The 22967-nt window shown below is 37.5% G+C and overlaps 1 protein-coding gene across 4 annotated transcripts in view; it reads right to left on the reverse strand.

The window, feature by feature from the left end:
• TBK1 (TANK binding kinase 1) overlaps positions 1 to 22967 on the reverse strand; it is a 43751-nt gene that overhangs the window by 17675 nt on the left and 3109 nt on the right. For 3 of the 4 annotated variants that reach the window (XM_058557720.1, XM_058557718.1, XM_058557719.1), the window contains exons 3-8: positions 18003 to 18143; positions 15355 to 15484; positions 12830 to 13011; positions 8235 to 8395; positions 5452 to 5562; positions 1922 to 2101 (exon numbers count right to left, since the gene is read on the reverse strand). In XM_058557720.1, the coding sequence (XP_058413703.1) occupies positions 1922 to 2101; positions 5452 to 5562; positions 8235 to 8395; positions 12830 to 13011; positions 15355 to 15484; positions 18003 to 18143 (905 nt within the window). Of the gene's footprint in view, positions 1 to 1921; positions 2102 to 5451; positions 5563 to 8234; positions 8396 to 12829; positions 13012 to 15354; positions 15485 to 15552; positions 15618 to 18002; positions 18144 to 22967 lie in introns of those variants that run through there. The other variant, XM_058557721.1, reaches the window with a different exon arrangement.

The following is a 22967-nucleotide window of genomic DNA, read 5'->3' on the forward strand; positions in this document are numbered from 1 at the left end:
AGGTAAGATCTTTTTTTTTTACCGGTGAGTGCAACAACATCCATTTCTAATGATACTTGAAATCACGACCAGTCCATAGAAACGTCGCTTTGCTGATGTGGATCCTATCAAGTTTATTACACTGAAATTCCACATAACCTGTCTATACAGCAATCAGCAAGATATTTTTATGTCTGGATACCCGTACTGGATATGTGCAACACAGGATTCTTAATATCTAACAATGGAGAGCCAACACAGCAGAGAGTGCAGGAGCAGTGACTCTGGAATCAGACCACCTGGCGTCACACTCCAGGTCTTCCACTTACTTGCTGTATCACCTCAAGTTACTTCACTGCTCTGTGCTAACATTCCTCATCTGTAAAATGGGAATAATAGTACCCACCTCACAGAATCGTGAGGATTAAATGACTTACATATATAAAGACTTGAGAATAGTACTTACAACACGACTATATCATGTTTGTTAAATGCATTAATAAAACCAAGTATTTTCAAAATGATGTTTCCGGGAAAAAGGTAGACTCTCCCTAAACAGATCTATGAAATCAAAGAAACATTTCAGCAGCCATGTTGTGATCTGTCTCTGCCACCAGCCCCTGCTGTGACCTGGCTCAGGCCGGGGTGGGCTTCTGACGTTCCAGTCTACTCCTTAAAGTGAAACAGCGGCCAGCACCTGACTGTGACACGTTTATTCAGGCTATTAAGTACCAAAGTAAAGACAAAAACCATACTTGAATGTAACGTTATATTAACATTATTTTATTCATTATATTTAAAGTTTATATTATATTTGACATAGGTATTCAATATTAATAGCTAATATATTATTTTATCTAATAAATTTTATTCCTTAATAAATTACCAAAAGTCTCTTTTTCAGTTTTTTTTTTTTTAAAAGATTTTATTTATTTATTTTTTCCCCCCAAAGCCCCAGTAGATAGTTGTATGTCATAGCTGCACATCCTTCTAGTTGCTGTATGTGGGACTCGGCCTCAGGATGGACGGAGAAGTGGTGCCTCGGTGCGCGCCCGGGATCCGAACCCGGGCCACCAGCATCAGAGCGCGCGCACTTAACCACCAAGCCACGGGGCCGGCCTCTTTTTCAGTTTTAAGAGGCATCAAAACTGCTATTTGCATCTTGTCAAAACAGAAACAAAGGCAAACACAATAGGTGTAATGTTTTTTTTCCTTCATTTTAAAAAACATTTTATGTAGAGATCACTGTAGATGCACATGCAGTTGTAAGAAATAATAGAGATGCTATATACTGTTCACCCAGTTTCCCCTGAGGGAAAGAGCATGCATAAACGCAGCACAGTATCACAACCAGGATACTGACACTGATACATCCACCTCTCTTGTTCAGATCTGCCCAGTTTTACATGTATTTAGTTGTGTGTATTTAGTTATATGCAGTTTTATTACAAGTCGACTTTTTATCACGTGGGTCTAATGTGTTTCTGCTTAGGTAAAACAAATGATTATTTTTCCAGCACCCAAAAAGGGCTTTATGCCACATATGCAAATAACTATACTAACTATATTTAAGACTTATGCTTTAATATTTTTTAAATGACAGGATAGTACTGTTTATAAAACCCAGCCCATTTATTAGTAGATGCTAACTCTGGTTATGTGATTACGTAATTGGAGAAGGCACAGAAACGAAAAGAGTCTTGTAAAACCTGCAGTTTAAAAACAAGCTAATTTACTTGCAAATTTTAGAAAATTAATCCTTTTACTCCAAAGATAAGTGAAAAGGAATTTACTGAGAACTCAAACATAATTTTCTTCACGGGAAGTGGGTGCCTTTGGTGAAGCTCGAGGCATCTTTTCTATTTCCTCTCCCAATTTATGAAGATGATTATTATGTAACACAATATTATGACATAGAAAGAAAATATAAATCGGTACTTACGTATTATAGCTATGAATGTAAATCTTATGAGCTGTCATTTGTTGTAGTGAAAAAACATGTATTATCATTCGGTGAAGTATATCACTAGTTTCTGCAAAAAACTGGTCAAAACCCCAACACTTTTCCTGATCCGCCTCAAGGATGTTGGCAAGAACAGGGGTAAGGAGAACCTGAAGACCCCTAAAAGAGTATTGAAAACAGTTACTTAAAGAGTGAATGTATTATATTCTGTCTAGGTACAAAATCATAATATTCACCAACAAATCAAATGAATGGCTATAACTAGCATTAGAGTAGATTAATTCAAAAATCTGCTACTTGGTTTAATATTTACTACTTATCAATGAATCAGGGGTTATGGTATTTTTATGTTAACTTATCTTTTACTGATTATTTTGATTGCCTCCTTCCCAAGTTTTCTTACTTTTCCAAACACATTCTGACACTGGTATACATGGCTATCCAGGGGAGATCCGTTGATGAGAACCAGGTGGTCATGAGAATAAGACCAAGGTTTAATTAAAGGGTCTTTAATGTCCTTTTCATATGGCACTCCAAAACATAATTTTTTATGTTGAATTTACATGCCTTTTGTAGTATACTTATTTAGGAAGTAAAATTATTATAATCATCTAGCAATCAATTACTGCCAATTCAACTAGGAATAATCTTTGACTAATAAACTTAAATATTTTTTTTTTTGTGAGGAGATCAGCCCTGAGCTAACATCCGCCAATCCTCCTCTGTTTTTTTTTTTGCTGAGGAAGACGGCCCTGGGCTAACATCTGTGCCCATCTTCCTCCACTTTATATGGGACGCCGCCACAGCATGGCTTACCAAGCAATGCGTCGGTGCGCGCCCGGGATCCGAACCAGCGAACCCCGGGCCGCCGCAGCGGAGCGCGCGCACTTAACCTCTTGCGCCACCGGGCCGGCCCCAAAACTTAAATATTTTTTAAAAGACGAATGGAAGGACCTTTACTCTCTCATGCTTTCACCAAATTATAAAATATCCTCAAACAGGCTCTCGATTATGGAATTTCAAATAATTTTAAAAATATATTCTTGACTATGTGACAGACACTGGAATAATTCCTTGTCTGTTAACAGTATATAAAGTACGTAGTGGACATTTTAAATTTTTGCCTGACAGCTACCTATTCTCCCTCCTTTCCTAAGAGAATCCACACCTCTCTACTCTCTAACCCTACTCCCTGTCCACAGACAGGCACAACAGCCAGGTCTGTGTATTATGATTAGCCAAAGGTGGCCAGGGGGCAGCATGAAGTTAGTTAAATGAGAATCAGCCCAGAAATCTCTGCTAAAACCATCAAGGAAGAAAGAAAGTCCTTCTTTCCACTGAGCTTTCAAAGCTATGAGAACATGAGTCTGGGAATGCCAGCAGCCATCTTGTGGCTGCCAGGAAAGAGCCTGCCTGAGAGTGAAGAGAAATCAGAGAAAAGCAGATCTGAACGATCTGAAGAGACCACGTCTTGATGAGTCCGAGGATCCAGCTGGGCTCTGAGTACACACACATGTCAACTTCTAATTACAAAGTCAATCTATTTCCTTTTTCATATAAACCGGCTGCGATAGGTTTTTCTCACTTGCTGTCCCGTCTCCACTAATATATGTGAGAAAGAGGATGGTTCTCGCTTTTTATAGCTGTTCCGTTTCTGGCAGTTGTTTTTCACTGCTGATTTGTAGTACTTATAAAGTCCTTACTATTTAAAAAAAAAACAAGATCATACAATAACATACTTGCTGGTACCTAAGCAATTTTTATCAAAGAATTTATAACTTGGTGTGCTAAAGACTGATGAGATGGGTAATCTAAGGCCTATTACCCTCCTGAAATATGTAATCTGCAGTTCAGATGGTCAAAGTACTGATCTGGAGTTTCAGCAACATAATTATTAAACAGCAAGTGTTCACTTCCTGACCCCTTTAAATTTTATCAGTTTTGCCTGAAATCCCCAAAATGAGTATTTTCTAAATCAAAATTTAATACAAATCACTATAATAATATTAAATTTCTGCTCTTCAATAAAATTAATTTCTCTTGGAATTCTACCTGCATGATACAATTTTATTTTGAAAAAAATCTTTTAAACAACACAAAAAAGAAACTGTCAGAACAGTGGTTTTCAAAAATGATTTTAGCCGTGGAATTCTTGGTTTAAATGAGTTTTCACAGAAATCAATATATAATATGATAGGTGATATTTTATTAGCTTGTGATATATATATAATTTATTTAAATAAATAATATGTTGCTCAATAGTTAATATTTAAAATATTATTAAATAAATATTTCTATTGTTTTGCTGAGGGAGATTAGCCCTGAGCTAACATCTGTGCTGGTCCTCTTCTATTTTTTTTTTTTTTTGTATGTGGGACACAGCCACAGCATGGCTGGTGAGTGGAGTAGGTCCGTGCCCAGGATCTGAACCTGTGAACCCAGGCAACTGAAGCGGAGTGTGCGAAACTTTAACCACTCGGCCATGGGGATGGGCCCTAAATTTATTTATGTTTGTTTGTTTATTTATTTATATGTTGAAAGTCATACAAAAAGCACCCACAAATCATATTAGGCGTTAAGCCAGTAAATCGTAACCTGTGTGTGTTCATTTCTGGATTACACAATTACCACATTCAGGAAAAATGAAAGTTAATTCAGTAATCACAAATTCTAGATATTGATGAGTGTCTTGGCTTCATTTCCACAGTAAAATTTAAAATAATATACTCTCTACTTTTAATTTCTTTTACCTTAAATCCTTTGTGATAACAGGATTCATATCTGACAACATAATTTTTTTGAGTTCTGGCTGTTAAATAAGACCCATAGGAACATTTGAAATGCTGGAAAAAGCAGTAGAAAACTATTATTTCTCATCTTTTGAATAATATGAATACTTTTTAAAAGATTTTATTTATTTATTTTTTTCCCCCCAAAGCCCCAGTAGATAGTTGTATGTCATAGCTGCACATCCTTCTAGTTGCTGTATGTGGGACGCGGCCTCAGCATGGCTGGAGAAGCGGTGCGCGCCCGGGATCCGAACTCGGGCTGCCAGCAGCGGAGCGTGCGCACTTAACCGCTAAGCCACAGGGCCGGCCCTGAATACTTTTTTAAAATGAGGGTAATATTAAACTTCTTGAGTGTCAGTGTTTTAGAGCTCCAGTCACTCCCATCTATTCCACTATCTGTGGTCGGTCAATATGGAGGTCGGCACGAAAGACACCAAGGTCCAAGCTGGATCCCCACACTGGACAGAATCCCCGGACCACTGATCGGCAGTCTCAAACATGTATGCCCTATGTTCTAACAGAGATCTGGCAAAATCACACAGATCAGAATTAATCTTTACATTGTCTGCCACAAAGACAAAAATCACATACCAAAGCACATGCTTTAATAACATCTCATCAAAAACAAAAACAACCTACATTCAAGTACGTGTGATTTTAGTCAACTAAGATTCCAAACGCTGAAGAGCACAAGAGGAGAACTGGGGACACTATACTGACCGAGAGAGACTGCAAGACACGGGCATGTCTCCGCTCCAGTCGATCGGTCCATTTTCTGCTTTCTGCACCCCAGATATCGCGCCAGAAGGCTTCCCAGTAATTATTTTATACCTGGGAGGAATAAAAGCAGAACAAACTAAGCAGTTCTTGATTGCACAGCCTGTCAATGGGCTTTGCAAAAGTATTGCCTCAGTTGCACCTACAATTATCTACTAGACGAAACTTTGTGACTGATGTTCACAGGATCCATAAAACAAGCAAAACACTCTGAATCTGACTGACTGAAGCAGAATAGTGGCTGTACGATTATTTTATATCTGCCATAATTAATTTTCATTGGGATCTCAGAGTGCCATATAACAGTATCTTGATGTTCACAACAAAAATATTAATTTTTCCATCTGAAAGAATCGAGCAAACACAAAAAAAGTTATGTTACAGAATGTCTCTAGACCATGAAAAAAGCATCTAGTCCTCTTACTCATATTATCCAAGGCACAGTCAACTGGACTATGAAATTACTGCAGAATGAACAATAGTATTCTTTTTTAAAAAAAATGATAAAACTATACATAGCACAGTATCAGAAAGATTATTTGCATATTGAAAATACATAAGAATACGTGTGTGCCAAAATTAAAAGCCAAACTTAATTCTACTCTTGATAAAGGTGATAAAAATAAATATGAATGGAAGAAAGAGATGGACAGGGAAGCAAAACAATAATGATGGAGCAAGTCAGTGAAGGCAGACTTTTAGGTTTCCGCACTTTCCTAAACAAAACCTGGACGCAAGAGGGAAATAAGAGCCTCGTGCCTTCAAGAATACTTTATGCAGATGAAAATGTAAACATAACACGGCAGAATCTTACGTAAGTTTATAGCTATTATTTCTGCCATAATTTTTGTTTGTTTGTTTAATGTCTCTATAAATGTGCTCTGAGCAAATCAATGTATTCTTTAAAAAGTACAACAAACCAGTACAACTGATCTGGACCACTTGCTGCTCTTCAGCAGAGGCAGCCAGGATTTTGCCTTAAGAGATTTTTCAGAGAAGAAAATTAATGTGAAAAGAAAGTTGTATTCACGTGAGAAGGATGTGACTGTGGAGGAATAAGTAGAGATACGTAAGATTAATGCAAGAAGAGAGAAGTGAATAGAATGAACGGCAAAATTCTTAAGGGAATGCTTACAAATTCTTGAAAAAGCTTAACTAATTTTGGTAAGATCCACATATAAACATATTCATAACATGTAAATGAGATGCTGAGGGATCAACACTGCTATATTATGAGATGAATGCATCACTCATTAGTAAAGTAAAACATCATTATTACTACTTCTAGCACTTCTGAACATTCACTACCATCAGTGTTCATCAGGAAGTTGAGTTTCTAGGCAAATAAATAAATTCTTCTAATGGTATACCTGCCCATTTGGTGGTCAAGAAAAACCACCAGGCATTCCTAGTTCCTATGAGTCATATGTTTTCTTTATTAAGGAGCACCACACTTTTATTTAATCCATTTTCAGGGCAGCAAGAAATGCTGACATTGCTTTAAAACATATCCATGACAATAAAAGCATGATTAACTGTTAGGCACAATTCATGTTTAATGAGAAAAACACAAATTGACCCTCAGCCATGATTAATGAAGAGATTTTATAAAAAGAGCACTGCTGTACAGCAGGCTCAAGATGATGCTATACCAAGATCCTCAGTACAGAAGGATGTCTTCTTCCCATAAATATGTACGTTGTCCTTGCTGGAAACCATTTAGATACCCGGGTTTTAGCAAAAGTCACAGTATCAGCTGAATTGATTTTACTTCCTCAAACCAACAAAAGGAAAAATATGCTTCTCCTTCAATTTTTCTGAGATTAAAGATTATATTTTTACAGTTGTGATTATTACTTTAAAGTCATGTTTGCTATAAAAGGCAGGGGCAAATATATAAAGGGCTAGGAGAAATGTTAAGATGCACAAGAATGGGTGGACAGGTTTGGCTGTCAGTGAGTTACTGTCCCATGTCATTCATACACTAGACAACATCCATGACCTCGTGGTTATATGTGTGCGTTGTTGGCTGTTTCTCACGAAGCAAGGTCAGCCACTAACTTCTTTTAAAAGACAAAGATGTGTGGTCAATGTACGGACGAATTTTATAACAAATTTCACATCTAGAAATCCATCTCTCTTTTCCTCCATTATTTGGTTTACAACAGTGATTTTACACACAGTAATTATTTCCTAATAATTATGGCAGTATAAATGTATAATGTACTAGTAAAATGCATTCAGTCTTTGGACCAAAAGTACAACACTAGAAAAAATTTAGTATTACATGACATGTTATTTTGAAATGGTAAAAGAAATCAGAACAGTTCAGGGTAAGAATCATATTTCTTTTAGATCCAGTAATGGTTCTACTACTCCACAGAAGTACTATTTCTTTCAGTTATATGGAGGAAAAATCCTGATAAGTACACAAAGAGAAATAAATAAGCAGTATGCTGAAATAAAATCCAGAAAGCAGAATACTTTTAACAATGAACCAAAGACTGGATGCCATTTATAGTTTGTATATAACTATTATTTAAACACAATAGGAAAAATTATGCCTATATAAGGCCACATTCTTATTAAAAACCAAATAGCTTAAAATATCAGAAATAATGGCTAAATCAATTTTCATTAGCATACACCTCTACCATACGATGAAACAAAATAAGACAGAGATATTTAAAAAATTATTCCTAATTTTAGATGGAAAAACCACTTACATCACTTCCTTATTCCTACGTGGCCCTTCAAATGGTCTAAACGGCAGTGATCCCGTAGCTGCATGGTAAAATGTTACCCCAATGCTCCAAAGATCAACTGTTGCTCCATATTTCTTCTGATGATCTTTTCTCAGCACTGCTCTCTCATACATATCAGGATGCTTAAGGAAAAAAAGACGACAAACCTACTAACTTGTGTTCTATGGTAATACATCACACAAAATGGGTATTAAATAATGCCTACAAATTCTATCATATTTTCCTAATAATTTCACTTACCCAATCTGAAAAGACTATTTTACACCTTCTCCTCTCTTCTCAAACCTCCAACACCACCCCTCCTTTGACCCTCAATTTTGATGACCTCACTTCATACTTCAATGAGGAAATGGAAGCAATCAGAGATCAACTCTCCCTTACGCCTTTTACCAAATACCAACCTACCTGAACCTGTGTCCAGACTCCAGGCCTATTTTCCAGTTACACTGGAACTAAACCTATCAAGGGCTAACTTTTCCATCTGTGCTGTGGAGCCCATCATACTGTCTCACCAATTTCAGAAATCAATTCCCGTAATTACCCCTTTTATTTTATGCATCAATTTTCCCCTCTCTATTGGATCATTCCTTTTAGCTTATACACACACTTTAATATCTCCCATTTTTAAAAAACTGTAAATTGACCCCACAACCTCTTCTAGTTCTCACTCAGTTCTCTGCTTCCCACCATAGCAAAACTTTTCAAAATAGATGTCCACATATGTAACTGTCCTATTTCCTCATCTTCCATTCAGGCCTATGGTATTGAATATTATCTATATCCTTTAACTCCCAAAACTATCTCCTGCCCTGAACTCTGGATTCATAAACCCTACTGTTTTCCTGAATGTCTAAAAGGTAGTTCAAACTTAATACACCCAAAATAGACTCTTGGTCTTCCCACTCAAATCTGTTTCCTTCTAATCTTTATCCTCTAAGGAAATAGTACGACCATCTATCCAGTTGCTCATACCCAAAACCTATCGAGCATCCTTGACTCCTTTCCCTCATCCTCACACGCAATCCATCAGAGCAAGTCATATTAGCTCTGAGATGAAAACTAAATTTTCTAGAACTAATTCAGAGGACTTGCTTGACTGGGTTCATTGGGGATCTAGCAACTCAGACAAGTAGCCAGTCTGATGTTAAATACATGTCCGTAAGCACAGAAGACACTATACTACAGTTGCAGAGAACAGGTGGATCTTACAGGACATGGCTTAGGTGCTTACGGATCCAGACAGAGATTCTGATGGACATATAGCTCTGCAGAGAACCACCAGGGGTCATACATGCTTAGCCTCCTGAGATTTGCCTTTATGGAAATTATGTATTTGAACTTTAAGATTCTTGGAAGATACAAGAGTGTGCTCTGGACCAAAGTAGAGTCATCCCCCAAATGATCTCAAACCAAAACAATGCCTTATGATATCATGGTATTTGGCTGCGGCCCAAGGGACTTGGAACTGATGCATTGGTTGGACTGGGAACCGTTAACATTGCTGGGAAGGTGCCTCTAAATGATGCAGTCTATGAACCTGACTCCCAGAGGGTCACAATTCCTGGGTTTTCAGGGTAGGACTCCTTTGGGAAATACATTTTAATGAGAAATCAGAAGAGGTGACAAGCATGAAGGGTTTGAAGCACGTGTCCAAACATATGCCTACCAGCTAAATGTGGTCTGAGTGGTTCTGTGGTTCTGTGGCATAGCACATAAAGTAACTACTGTCCAAAGAAGTGCTAGCCAGACCTTTGACCTAGCTGCTGGTACTCAGCATATAAATGGTGCTGTGAATAGGCCACGAGTACCTGGACATGCCTGATATCTTCTGGAACATGAGGCCACCAACCTGGGAAGAGGAGACACAGCGATTCTAGAAGGAGACAAAGGGGGGACCTCCTCAAAAGGTGCAATAATATACTGCCTAATTGGTATAGTGGGAAGGTATTCCCTAAGGAGTGACTGGTGGTGGCTTGACACATGCTGGTCTGATGGATCTGTGCCCACTGACTCTCTCCTAAATGTGCACTTGTGCTTGTGTAGGGCTTGGTATTACCGGGCCTGAGCCTCTGCATCTGGAACAGGAGTATAAGGACAAAGCTACTGTGAAGGTCTCAGACTATATTATTAAGATATCCACCATATTAAAAATGATGGAAGAAAGAACGCTGAAGTTTTGTTTGGACTTGAACACGCAAAGTGGAGAAGATTTAACATCTGGCCTGGGAATTCCAAAATGAGAAAAGTTTTCATTTAAATATGGGAGATTTCTAGATTGCTGGGCTTCAGACCATTATTTATCTCATTTTATAACTTCTGGTGCACTATTACTGAAGACAGGGCTGGGCATATTCTGAAATAGGAAATAGATTAGAACAAAATTTCAGCCTAGAGTACAGCATGGACTGGGGGTTAATTTATTTAATGTTTTGTTCTTTCCATTTTTAAAGTCTGTTAGAGGCAAAAGCTAAACTGTGGTCCTAGGAGGATATGTGAAAGATGAATAATAGCTGGTAACGGGGTTATCAACCTCAAGAAGGCCGGTACAGGACTGCGGTTTGTTTCTTTTGGTCATTACAGCAATGGGGAAGGGCTACTGGTATTTAGTGGGCAGAGACCAGAGATGAGGGACATCCTGCCAAATACAGGACAGTTCTGAAAAATAAGCATTTCACATCCTGCATGACTTTTGAATACCCTGCCAGATATTCGTGCAGGTGAGAAGTCTGTTTATAATGATCTAACTCTGTTATATATATAAACGTAAAGCATTTTTGTACATAAAGTATTTTTGTAGTTACAAGAATGCGGCTATATGTAAATCTACTTTGTTTAGTTGGAAACTTGACCAAGATTTATTCACTGCTTTGGAAAATCATGTCAGTGCAACACCACCACTTGTGATACGCGACTCTAATACAAGTTCTCAGCGCACTTGCATTGGAAGTGGTATTACACACAGATGCAAGCATCTATTCCTTTGTTTGCCAGTGAAGTTGTTCCTAAACTTTTACATATTAAATACCTATGATCTTATTATAATACTTTCCTTTACATTATTATTAAGATATGCTATTCTTTTAATTAGACACGCAGGTTGGTTATACTACCTAAGAATTTCATTTTGAAATACTGAAGGGAACATTGCAAAACATTTATTATAAACAGGGGGTGATCATACAGCGGCTGAAACCACTAGCCTGTGTGACCTGGCTGGTCTCTGCTTACCTCTCCAATTCCAATGCCTACCACCTGGCCCTTGGCTCACTAAATTCCAACCAAACTGCCATCCTTTCTGTTTCTCAAACATTCGAGGTCATTCTCGTCTCTAGGCCTTTGCAGTTGCTATTCTTCCCCCAATTCTCTGCATGGCTTGCTTCTTTTTATCATTTAAGTGTCACTTCATTGAGGATTGAAAGGAGGCTTTCCCTAGCTACGTTGCTCCTGGTGGTCACCCTTTATCTCATTACCTGATTGTCTTTCCAACACTTCAATTACCTAAATTCATCTTGTTTACTTGTTTACTTATTAACAGTCTATTTTCCCCACTGGAATGTGGGTTCCATTAGAGCAGGAATCACATGCATCTGGTTCAACACTGAGGTCCCAGCACCTAGAACAGTGCCTGGGACACAGTAGGCACTCCATAAATATTTGAGGGATGAATGTAATCCATTTTTAGGTACGGTTATTAAAAGAATATTAAAATATAGCTACAGATTAATCTGGCATTATATAATGATAGGAGAACAATTTATGACACCTTAATTCATGTCAGACTTAGAATCATCTGAATAATGCTATGGGGCACCCAGACTTCACTCTTCATTTTATAAGATTACAATGGCAGAGCCCAGTTGGAAAACAGTCACAGAATCTAAGACTTGTAAGACAAAATCCAGAGCCATGAACAATTAGTGACAACTATATATTATAAACTTCCTGACTGCATGTTAAATGTACTTGCTTTTAAGTATATTTTCTTAAGCGTTTCAAATGTTTTCCAACTTCCCACAAACACACTTACACAAACAGTTTCAACTACAGAGCTTTTCTAGATTCCTAGCATTTCAAGTTAGATCTTTTCAAAGGCATTTCATTTTCTGTGTGTTTCTAACAAAGGTCCCTTCTGTCTTTCAATAACCAACCTCCTTGAATAGAATCTTCTGCTTCAGAATTATAATCAATTTTGCTCTACAGGGAACAATATTATAACAAGCTTGAAATACATTAACTGCTCTGATCCACAAAAGAGAGCCTTTACTAGCTAGATGCTTCTGGAGTGTACAGACAGCTTTTTCTTCCAATATAGATCCATAACATTAGTAAAGTTAAAGAATTTAAGAGAGTTATAAAACTTGTAAGATTTTTTAACAGAAAAATAACAGCACCCTAAAAACCAATATCTAATTCTGCTACAAAGCACATTCATTAAAATAGAAAATTTTTGTCATAAGTTACATGACACTTTATAGTGAATTGGTTGACCAATTACCAATATTTACAATATATCCAACTTCTTTAAATAATAAAATTATTAGTGATGCATGACTTACCAAATATTCTTCTGTGCCATACAGAGAAACAAACTGCTCATCGTCTTCTAATTCTCTAGCTGCACCAAAATCCGTGAGTTTGTACACAGACTGTCCGTCTTCCCCTATAACACGCATGATATTTCCTGGCTTGATATCACGGTGCACTATGCCGTTCTCTCGGAGATGATTCATTCCACCCACTTCAACAATAAATATAAAACGAAGGAAATCATAATGTAGGTATCCATGTGTGTGTGCGGGCATCAAATTCATTGATATAATTCATTCATATTCACTCAATATCAGTTTTTCATAAGTTGGTCCAAAGTCATTTTAATCAGAGAAGTAACAGACAGTATTTATATTTTATATTTCATGTTAGAGTAATAAGGAGTTTAGAACGAGAAGACCACTACAGTCTAAGGAAGAGTCCCATCTCTCTTAAATATTATCAGGAAAACAGAACAAAATGGTCATAAGCATTTGACTTCCTGACTCACTTTTGGTTGTACATGTGGGCAATCTGCCTAAACTTAAGAATAAAGATTCCCACTTACTGTTAAAATGCAGAACATTTATGTGCATTTTTATAAGTCTTCCTTTTGTGTTAGCACTGAAGAAATTTCTATGAATAGCTGTTCCAATACAATCTAAAAATTGTGATGGACACAATTATAAACATATACCTGATAAAAAACACAGGGTAGTCTTAGCAATAATTATACATCAATTAGATATTGAATATTGTGAATTTACTTGATGTTACTTGCTGTATTGCTATAAATGCCCTTTACAACATGATGTTTCACTACTGAATTACATTTAAGAATAACAGATTCTATAAAAAAAAAAAAAAGAATAGATTCCCAAGAAAGATATCAGTCTTTCACCACAGTCTTACATTTCTTTACCTTTGAGAAAAAATTCCACAAAGAAGTAAACTAGACTCAATACACAAAATAGTAAAACAGTAATAAAAAGAGGCAAAATATCACACTTGTTTCCATAAAAATATATTTCTCATATGCTTACTGCTATTCTAAAAGGGCCATCCCCCCTCTCCTGTTTTTTTAAGGGCAAAGGTGGCTCCATCACTGAGATAAGTTGTTCTGGCTAACAGGCAGTGTCACTGAGTGATCCTTTGAAACATCTGTTTGAGAGCTGATAGATAAATGTCCAAATATAACACATGAAAAAGGTTTAAGGGTATCAACACACACTTATAAAAACTGAGGAAGGCGTCGGTTATCTGTAACTCCTATTTGATTAAACAGGCTGTACCACACACTGTTTCTCCTTCACTTTATCCTCACCTAAATGGTCTCCACACTGCTTTCGGTGTCAAGTTCAACAATTCCCACTAACCTTAAACCTTCTCTATCACTGGGCTTTTCCTATTCCTCAAATATTGATTCACTTCTATAAATCTATTGATTCAGATATTATTCCCTTTGTTTGCCACATATTTTTTTAATAACAGCTTTATTGAGATAAAATTCACATATCACAAAATTCATCCTTTTAAAGTATACAATTCACTAGTTTTTAGTATAGTCAGAGAGTGTACAACCATGACCTCTAGTTTCAGAACAATTTCATTATGTCAAAAAGAAACCCCATACCCATTAGCAGTCACTCCTCAACTTTGCCCTCCCCTCAAACCCCCGGGAATCACTAATCTGCTTTCTGCCTTTATGAACTTGCCAATTCTGGACATTTCCTACAAATGGAATCATATAAATATTCTGGCCTTTTGTGTCTGGCTTCTTTCACTTAGCATACTTTTTAAAGGTGCATCCACGTTACAGCATCTATCACTACTTCATTTCTTTTTATGAACAAACAATATTCCACTGTATGGATATACCACATTTTGTTTACCTATTCATCAGCTGATGGACACTTGGGCTGTTTCCGGTTTTTGGCTATTATGAATACTGGTGCACAAGTTTTTGTGTGGGCATGTTTTTAATTCTTTTAGGTAAATACTTAGCAATGGAACCGCTAGGTCATATGGCAATTCTTCTTCTTTTTTTTTTTTGTGAGGAAGATCAGCCCTGAGCTAACATCCATGCTAATCCTCCTCTTTTTGTTGAGGAAGACCGGCTCTGAGCTAACATCTATTGCCAATCCTCCTCCTTCTCCCCCCCACTCCCTTTTTCTCCCCAAAGCCCCAGTAGATAGTTGTACGTCATAGCTGCACATCCTTCTAGTTGCTGTATGTGGGACGCAGCCTCAGCATGGCTGGACAAGCAGTGCGTTGGTGCGTGCCCAGGATCCGAACCTGGGCCCCCAGTAGTGGAGAGCATGCACTTAACCACTAAGCCACGGGGCTGGCCCCAAAACACAAAAGTTTTTAATGTTGATGAAGTCCAATTTATCTTTTTTCTTTTTTTGTACTTGTGCTTTTAACGTCATATCTAAGAAAGCACTGTATAAAGGTCTTTGGTTTTGAATGTAAGAAATTTATTTTTAAAAATTCTTATGTCATTAAATTATACATACATATATATATATAAAATCATATAAATAAACAAACATACCCACATCTCGCAAAACAATTAAAAATTCAGACTCTGGTAATCCATAGGCATTAGATGGCTCTTCTAAAACAGTGTATAAACTCCCACATGGACAAAATTCCATAATAAGTACTTTATGTCTTGTTGTTGACTGAAAAAAAAAATCACCGATTGGGACTCAATATAAAAAATAAGTTTTTAGTATATGCCAGCACTTACCTGATTTCATTTAAAGGTAGAATTTGCTACAATGATGAAGGCACTTTGAATTTCATTACCTGGAATTCATTAAATATTTGTTGACTGTACCCATATAAAAATTAATATCTTCTAAATTCTTATTAAAATTGGATTTGTTTTTGAAGACAATCAAACCACAGTGAAAGTTGGCTAAATCTGAACTAGAAAATCATTGCTACAGTGTTATAATGGTACCTTAAAAATTATCTTTAATTTCTAATACGTAATAGTACATTTAGGACATTAGGTCTTCTAACAAATCTCTTAAAAGAAGAGATTCTTCTCATGACAGGTACTTTTACTTCAAGGAATGGAATTCTAGCCTTAAAGACAAATAGGTGGGAGGAGAGCTGAGCGGTCCCTCTTACAGCAAAGTTCTACTCTGCTCGTTTGTATCTGAGCTGCTGATTTATTTTAAACCTTGAATTTAACATACCACTGATTATAAGCTACATCATCAATTTAATAACAGCTTTATAGGGAAACAGAAATACTGCCAAATATCACGTTGATTATAAGACACATGCCCACTTCAGAAACTTAAAAATGTGAATTTGAGTCTCAAAATCTAGTATTCATCTCCGACTTTTTATCTTTTCTTCCTTTTATAATTTTTTCTACATATCCCCAAAACACATGTAAAATATTTTGATTTTCTCTACTATTGAGTAGTTAGAAGAGAGAAATAATTTTAAAAGAAAAACTGTTGTTTTTAAATAATGAAATAATATATGCTGACTGTTAAAAATTTGGGAAATACCCATAATTCCAACACCCAGCGATAATTATGTAAATATTCTGGTGCCTTTCCTGTCAATCTTTTTTCTCTGTATCAAATCACATTATAGATACGTAACACTATTTGTATATCATACTGTACGTATCAAGGTCATACTGCATACATATTTTTAATCCTGATTTTCTCACAGAACATTATGCATAAGCATGTTCCCAGGTGATTATAATTTTGGTAAATATTTCTTTTTATTGCTGTTTAACTACTGTGTAGAGAAGAACTAATTTTACCCAAAGAGAGGTCTGGCCTTTGCCCTTGACTACTGGGAGGTGACTGCTGGGCCTCTGGAATGTCCTGTTTGCTACAAGTGTCTTTGTTTGTCCGGGGGCTTTGCCCACGTGATGTACACTGGGGCTTTAGGACAAGCACACCCGTTCCAACTGTCGGAGGAAGTGGAGCCCGAACCTCTGGGAAGGGCTGGAGACTAATGTAGGCAGCATGTGATCGAGCCCCAGTAAAAACTCTGGACACCAAAGGCTCCAGTGAGCTTCCAAGGTTGGCAATACTCTGTGCGAGTCATCATACATCAACGCCAGGAGGGTAATATGTCCCCGAGGACAGGAAGATTCACGTTTGGAGCCCTCCCACATTCTGCCCTCTGGATCTCTTCCTTTGGCTAGTTCTCATTTGTATCCTTTTGCTATAATAAAACTGTAATTCTAAGTATAGTGCCTTCCTGAGTTCTGTGTCATTCAACATTCTAGCAAATCATCAAATCTGAGGGCAGTCATGGGAAGCCCCAAATTTGTAGCCAGCTGATGTGAAGTGAAAAGAGCTCTGGGGACTCCTGAATTGCAGCTAGTGTCTGAATAAGCACAGTCTTGTGGGGACCGTTCTCTCTGACTGTGCAGTTTGCCAAACTCCCCTGCAGCTGGCGCCTGAAGTCTTGAGCAGACTCAGCAGTCTGGAGAGCTATGCTCTTACCTTCGAGGGTAGCTAACTCTGGGTAACTATCCATCACACATTCTAACTTATTTAATCGTTCTTTATTATAAACAGGGCAGTAATGAACATCTTTGTGCACAGAATTATAATCTACATTTCTGATTACTTCCTAAGAAGTAATCACTATAAATGACATCACTATTATAAGCAGTATAAACTGCCAAATTGTTTTTCAAAAGGTACAATTTTATTGATTACCTATGTCTAAAGGGATTAAAATAGATTTCTATTTCCATTATTTCTAGTTAATCTTCCTAACGACATTCTTATTTTCACTGTTTCCCCCTAAAATCAATCCTATCCTTTACAACTGGACTTCACATATTAACCTCTGGATTCCCAGGATTTTTACTCTTTTACAAAGCCTTCTTTGTATTATTTGACTTTCTCCTTATTCCTTTTATGTCAATTTAACTTCACTTATTTTTCTTTTAGTAATAATACTGGTAACCATATTCTATATTCTTTTATTTCTTATACTACTGTGTCTGATTCCATGATACTTTATTTCCACTGTATGTCTATTCGAGAACCTTTGAGAGTAGAATATTTGGTTGTATGAGCCCTAAATTTCACCATTTTAAAAAACCCATTGTTTATAAAACAGTGTTTTATATTAGATTATTTCTCCTGAATTATTAATAAGTCCAATAAATATGACAAAATTAACTAAAGCTTAACTACTTACCTCCTCTTCAATAGCAAATAATTTGACAATATTTTTGTGATTGAGTTTTTTTAACACTTCAAATTCTCTCATTTGAACATCCACTGGACGAAGGAAGCTTATGTTATTAAATACTTTGATAGCAAACAAGTCTCCAGTTTTCTAAAAAAAGAAGGGAGAGAAAGGTTTTATTTATTTATAAAATCATGAAGAAGATAAAAAGGTACCATTAGAACTAGTTATAGCAATCTATCTTTCCTATAAAACACCCTGAATATTCTTAAGCATAGGTAATTTGTACTAGGACTCCTGACTTTTTTTAAAAGCTAAAATCAATCAATCAACTGCTCAATATTTCTTTCAAACTGTATGCTTTGGAATGTAGAAAAGGCTATTTTCTTTCATATTATAAATAAAGCTTCCATTATGATACACTTGGCAAAGATCACCATTTACATATCAGAAGATAAGAGCTCTCATAGCACCGAATGTGAAAGCATATTCTAAGAAATAGAAAATGAAACTCACAAGGGCTTCTCCAGGACCTAATAAATTTAAACTAACCAAAACAGGAAAACAGAGATTGAAAACTATATTCCACATATGAAATTTCTAGCAGGAATCTCAAAGTACTGCAATTGCCTTGAAGAACTATTCCCTAGCTGCGATAACGCGCGTGTGGGAGCAGAAGCTGGAGAGTAAGGTTGAGGCGGACTGTCCTCATTGGGCAGCACCACGCTGCCTCGGGTACCTTCTGCAACTTCCCTTGGATGGTGAGGGCAGACTGTCCCCTCACAGGCCATCCCTAGAGGATCAAAGACATTTCCTTGTCTCTGCTGATGTTCTGCAGCACCCTCATTCTCACTCTCTCACGGCATACAGAAGGAGATCACACACAGAACTACAACGCACAAAATACACGCTTAATTTCAGGTCAATGTTATATCCTCACGTTCTTCATATTAACCCTACTTTAAGGCTCTCTTCCAGACCCTCCCACCTCCTTCCAATCCCTCAGTCCAGATTCTTCAAGTTCAATCTTACTTTTCCCACAATCCAAGGTTGAACTTGCCTGGAGAGAGTGGAAAGACCATTTCCTCTTTGAGCTTGGTGCTCAAGCACCCCCGGCCTAAAGACAGTCTGTGGCTCTCCGCCTGGCAGGACCTCTGTGCTGTCCTCCTCTGAAGCCCTCTCGATGGCTTTCCACACAGTCACCACTCACAGCCATCGCCCTCTCCCGTCACCTCAGTCTCATGAGCTTATTCTTAAAATCATTTAACTGCTTCACAATCTCACGCTTCCAGATCACTACTGGAGACCACCATCTGTCTGCTGTGATCGTTCTTCTCCACTCCCCACTCCCCTCACACCAAAGCCAAATATATTCTTTTCAGAGGAAAAGAGCCACTGATCGTTTTCAGACAATATGAAAATAGAACACCAATTTAACTACAGCTCAATTACACTGTTTTTCCACTTGTTCAGCCCAGGTAAGAACACTGCCAAATCTACACCACCCAACAGAGAGCTTTTTCCTGAGGACACTTGTCTCACACATAATCTACAATCAGAAGAATCCTAACCGAGGAGCAAGCAGGGAACATGATACACTGTTGTAATGTACCCCACTGTGATCAAGGCCAGTATTCCCCAAACCTTTGTAGTCTGCATCATACCTACGAGGTTACCAGGCTATGTGTGGGATGTGCTGTTTTCCCTCTATCAACTGCCCTGTCATCTATCATTCACTGTCCTTCAGTCAAGCACACACGAACGGTACTTAGAGATCCGAGCGTATGCACACACAGGTGTGCACATCAACATTTCCTTCTTGCGGCTCACTTCCTTTAACTTCACCATGCTTATCACACACACACACCCATCTACACACATTAGTAGCTAAAGGCAACTTAATGAAAAAGAGATGGATTAAGTAGCTAGTCGTCCCCCCTTATCCGCAGGGCATATGTTCCAAGACCCCCAGTGGACGCCTGAAACCACGGCTAGTACTGAACCCTCTATATACTATGTTTTTTCCATACATAACTATGATAAAGTTTAATTTATAAATTAGGCACAGTAAGAGATTAAGAACAATAACTAATAAAATAGAACAATTATGACAGTATACTGTAATAAGGTACATTAATGTGGTCTCTCTCCCTCTCTCATTCATTTAACATTTTTGGACCACGGTTGACCGCACGTTAACTGAAACTGCAGATAAGGGGAGACTACTGTAATATACTTTGAACTACAAATAGTAACCTTAGGGACCTGGTCATTTAAGTAATAACATAAAAGGGTTTAGCTAATATCATGGTAAAAATCCTTCAACAGTTATGAAGGGCAAGCAGGACTTTTTGGGTATAGTCCTAAACACTTGAAATTGATGTCACTGAGAACAAGTGTGGTTTCTCAAAACACATGCCTGGGAAGACTGTCAGGGACTGAATACTAACCTGAGTCTTGGTAATCTCTTTTTTTTTTTTTTTTACTGCAGTAACATTGGTTTATAACTTTGTATAAGTTTCAGGTGTACATCCTTATACTTCTATTTCTGCATGGATTACATCCTGTTCTCATGTTCACCACTCAAATACTAATTACAATCCATCACCACACACGTGCCTAATCATCCCTTTCACCCTCCTTCCTCCCCACTTCCCCTCTGGCAACCACCAATCCAACCTCTGTCTCTATGTGCTTGTCTGTTGTTGTTTTTATCTTCTACTTCTGAGTGAGATTAAACAGTATTTGACCTTCTCCCTCTGACTTATTTCACTTTGCATAATACCCTCAATGTCCATTCATGTTGTCACACATGGCTGGATTTCATCGTTTCTTATGGCTGAGTAGTATTCCATTGTGTATATATACCACATCTTCTTTATCCATTCATCCCTTGCTGGGCACCTAGGTTGCTTCCAAGTCTTGGCTATTGTGTATAATGCTGCAGTGAACATAGGGGTGCACGTATCTTTACACATTCGTGTTTCCATGTTCCTTGGATAAATACCCAGCAGTGGAATAGCTGGATTGTGTGGTAGTTCTATTCTTAATTTTTTGAGGAATCTCCATACTGTTTTCCATAGTGGCTGCACCAGTTTGCACTCCCACCAGCAGTGTATGAGAGTTCCCTTCTCTCCACATCTCTCCAACACATGTTGTTTCCTGTCTTGTTAATTACAGCCATTCTCAAGGCCGTGAGGTGATATCTCATTGTAGTTTTGATTTGCATCTCCCTGACAGTTAATGATGTTGAACATCTTTTCATGTGTCTGTTGGCCATCTGTATATCTTCTCTGGAGAAATGTCTGCTCAGGTCTTTTGACCATTTTTTAATTGGGTAGTTTTTTTTGTTGTTGAGATGTATGAGTTCTTTATATATTTTGGAGATGAACCCCTATCAGATACATGGTTTGCAAATATCTTCTCCCAATTTTTAGGTTGTCTTTTTGTTTTGTTGATGGTTTCCTTTGATGTGCAGAAGATTTTTAGTTTGATGGAGTCCCATTTGTTTCTTTTTTCTATTGTTTCTCTTGCCTGGTCAGACATGGTACTTGAAAATATGTTGCTAAGACCAATGTCAAAGAGCGTACTTCCTATGTTTTCTTCTAGAAGTTTCATAGTTTCAGGTCTTACATTCAAGTCTTTAATCCACTTTAAGTTAATTTTTGTGTATGGCATAAGATAATGGTCTACTTTCATTTTTTTGCATGTGGCTGTCCAGTCTTTCCCAACAAAGTCTCTTTGTTGAAGAGACTTTTTTTCCATTGTATGTTCTCGGCTCCTTTGTCGAAAATTAGCTGTCCACAGATAGGTGGGTCTTCGAAATCTTTTAAGTTAATTCTTATGCCTCTCAAATCCCTATTTTAGGCTTTCAAACTATATTGGATAAAGTACATTTTTGTTTCCTTTGAAGAAGAACTTCAGGTTGCCATAGGGTAGTCCACTCTGTCCTCATTCATTCATTTATCCTTTCATTCAACAAACATTTACTGAGCGCCTGGTACGAGGAGGCGCTTACATGAGGGACACTGGGTATCTAAGTTTGGAAACAGGAGCAGAATATGTGAAATATTTACCAGTACCAGGCACTTCAGATATGCCTCACTAACTCTCTATCACTATTGACCAGCTGTCACTCCATCAGTTTCCAATTTATGTCTCTTCCAATGCTACCTTGCTACTAAACCCCAAACTCTTTGTGGGCAGGAACTGCACGTGATTTGCAATTATATTCCCAGGTCCACCATAGTGCCTGACACAATCCAAGTGATTATTACAGTTTATTAAGTTAATCTGGGTCACGCGAAGACAGACGGTCAGATGTGTTCTCACTGCTAAATCCTGTGTTGCCACCCATTTTCTCTTCTTCTTGGCACACGGCACAAAACAAAAACAATTTCTAGGACAGGAATATCCAAGGTTGATCACAATGAATTTATTAACCAAGGAGCCAGAACCTGTGGACAATTCTAGAATCGGAGGGGAAAAAAGCTAAAAGCTGTCCATATGACACTTCTGATCTATCCTATACAAGCCACAGAGGCTGTTTATAGTCACAGTCTCTCCCCAGAGGAAACCGCCCCTCCTCCATGAATGCTCATCTCACTGTCACTGACAGAACTGCCTGGTGATCTCAAGGCTACAGGAAAATATGAAGAAACTCCTCCTTACCAAAATGTTTAGAGCTCCTGTTTCTGAAAATAGGAATCCAGGAGTTTGGGCTCCAAACATCATTTAACTCAAAACAAATTCACAGTGCTGAAAAATTAGTGGATGACTATTTGCATTACAAAAGGAGTTTTTACTCCATTATCTTTCCAGCTTCCTTCCCAGAATAGAAACTTGAATGGTCTTAAATTTTTTATTTTAAATTATTTTTATTATCTTTAATTTCATCCTCCAATATAGACGCTGACACAAAAATTTTTTGGTTCTTGAAGTGTCTCCGGGATTAGCCTTTTTATTCTATTCTCA

This window comes from Diceros bicornis, chromosome 17 (genome assembly GCF_020826845.1).
Source record: "Diceros bicornis minor isolate mBicDic1 chromosome 17, mDicBic1.mat.cur, whole genome shotgun sequence".
Classification (NCBI taxonomy): domain Eukaryota; kingdom Metazoa; phylum Chordata; class Mammalia; order Perissodactyla; family Rhinocerotidae; genus Diceros; species Diceros bicornis.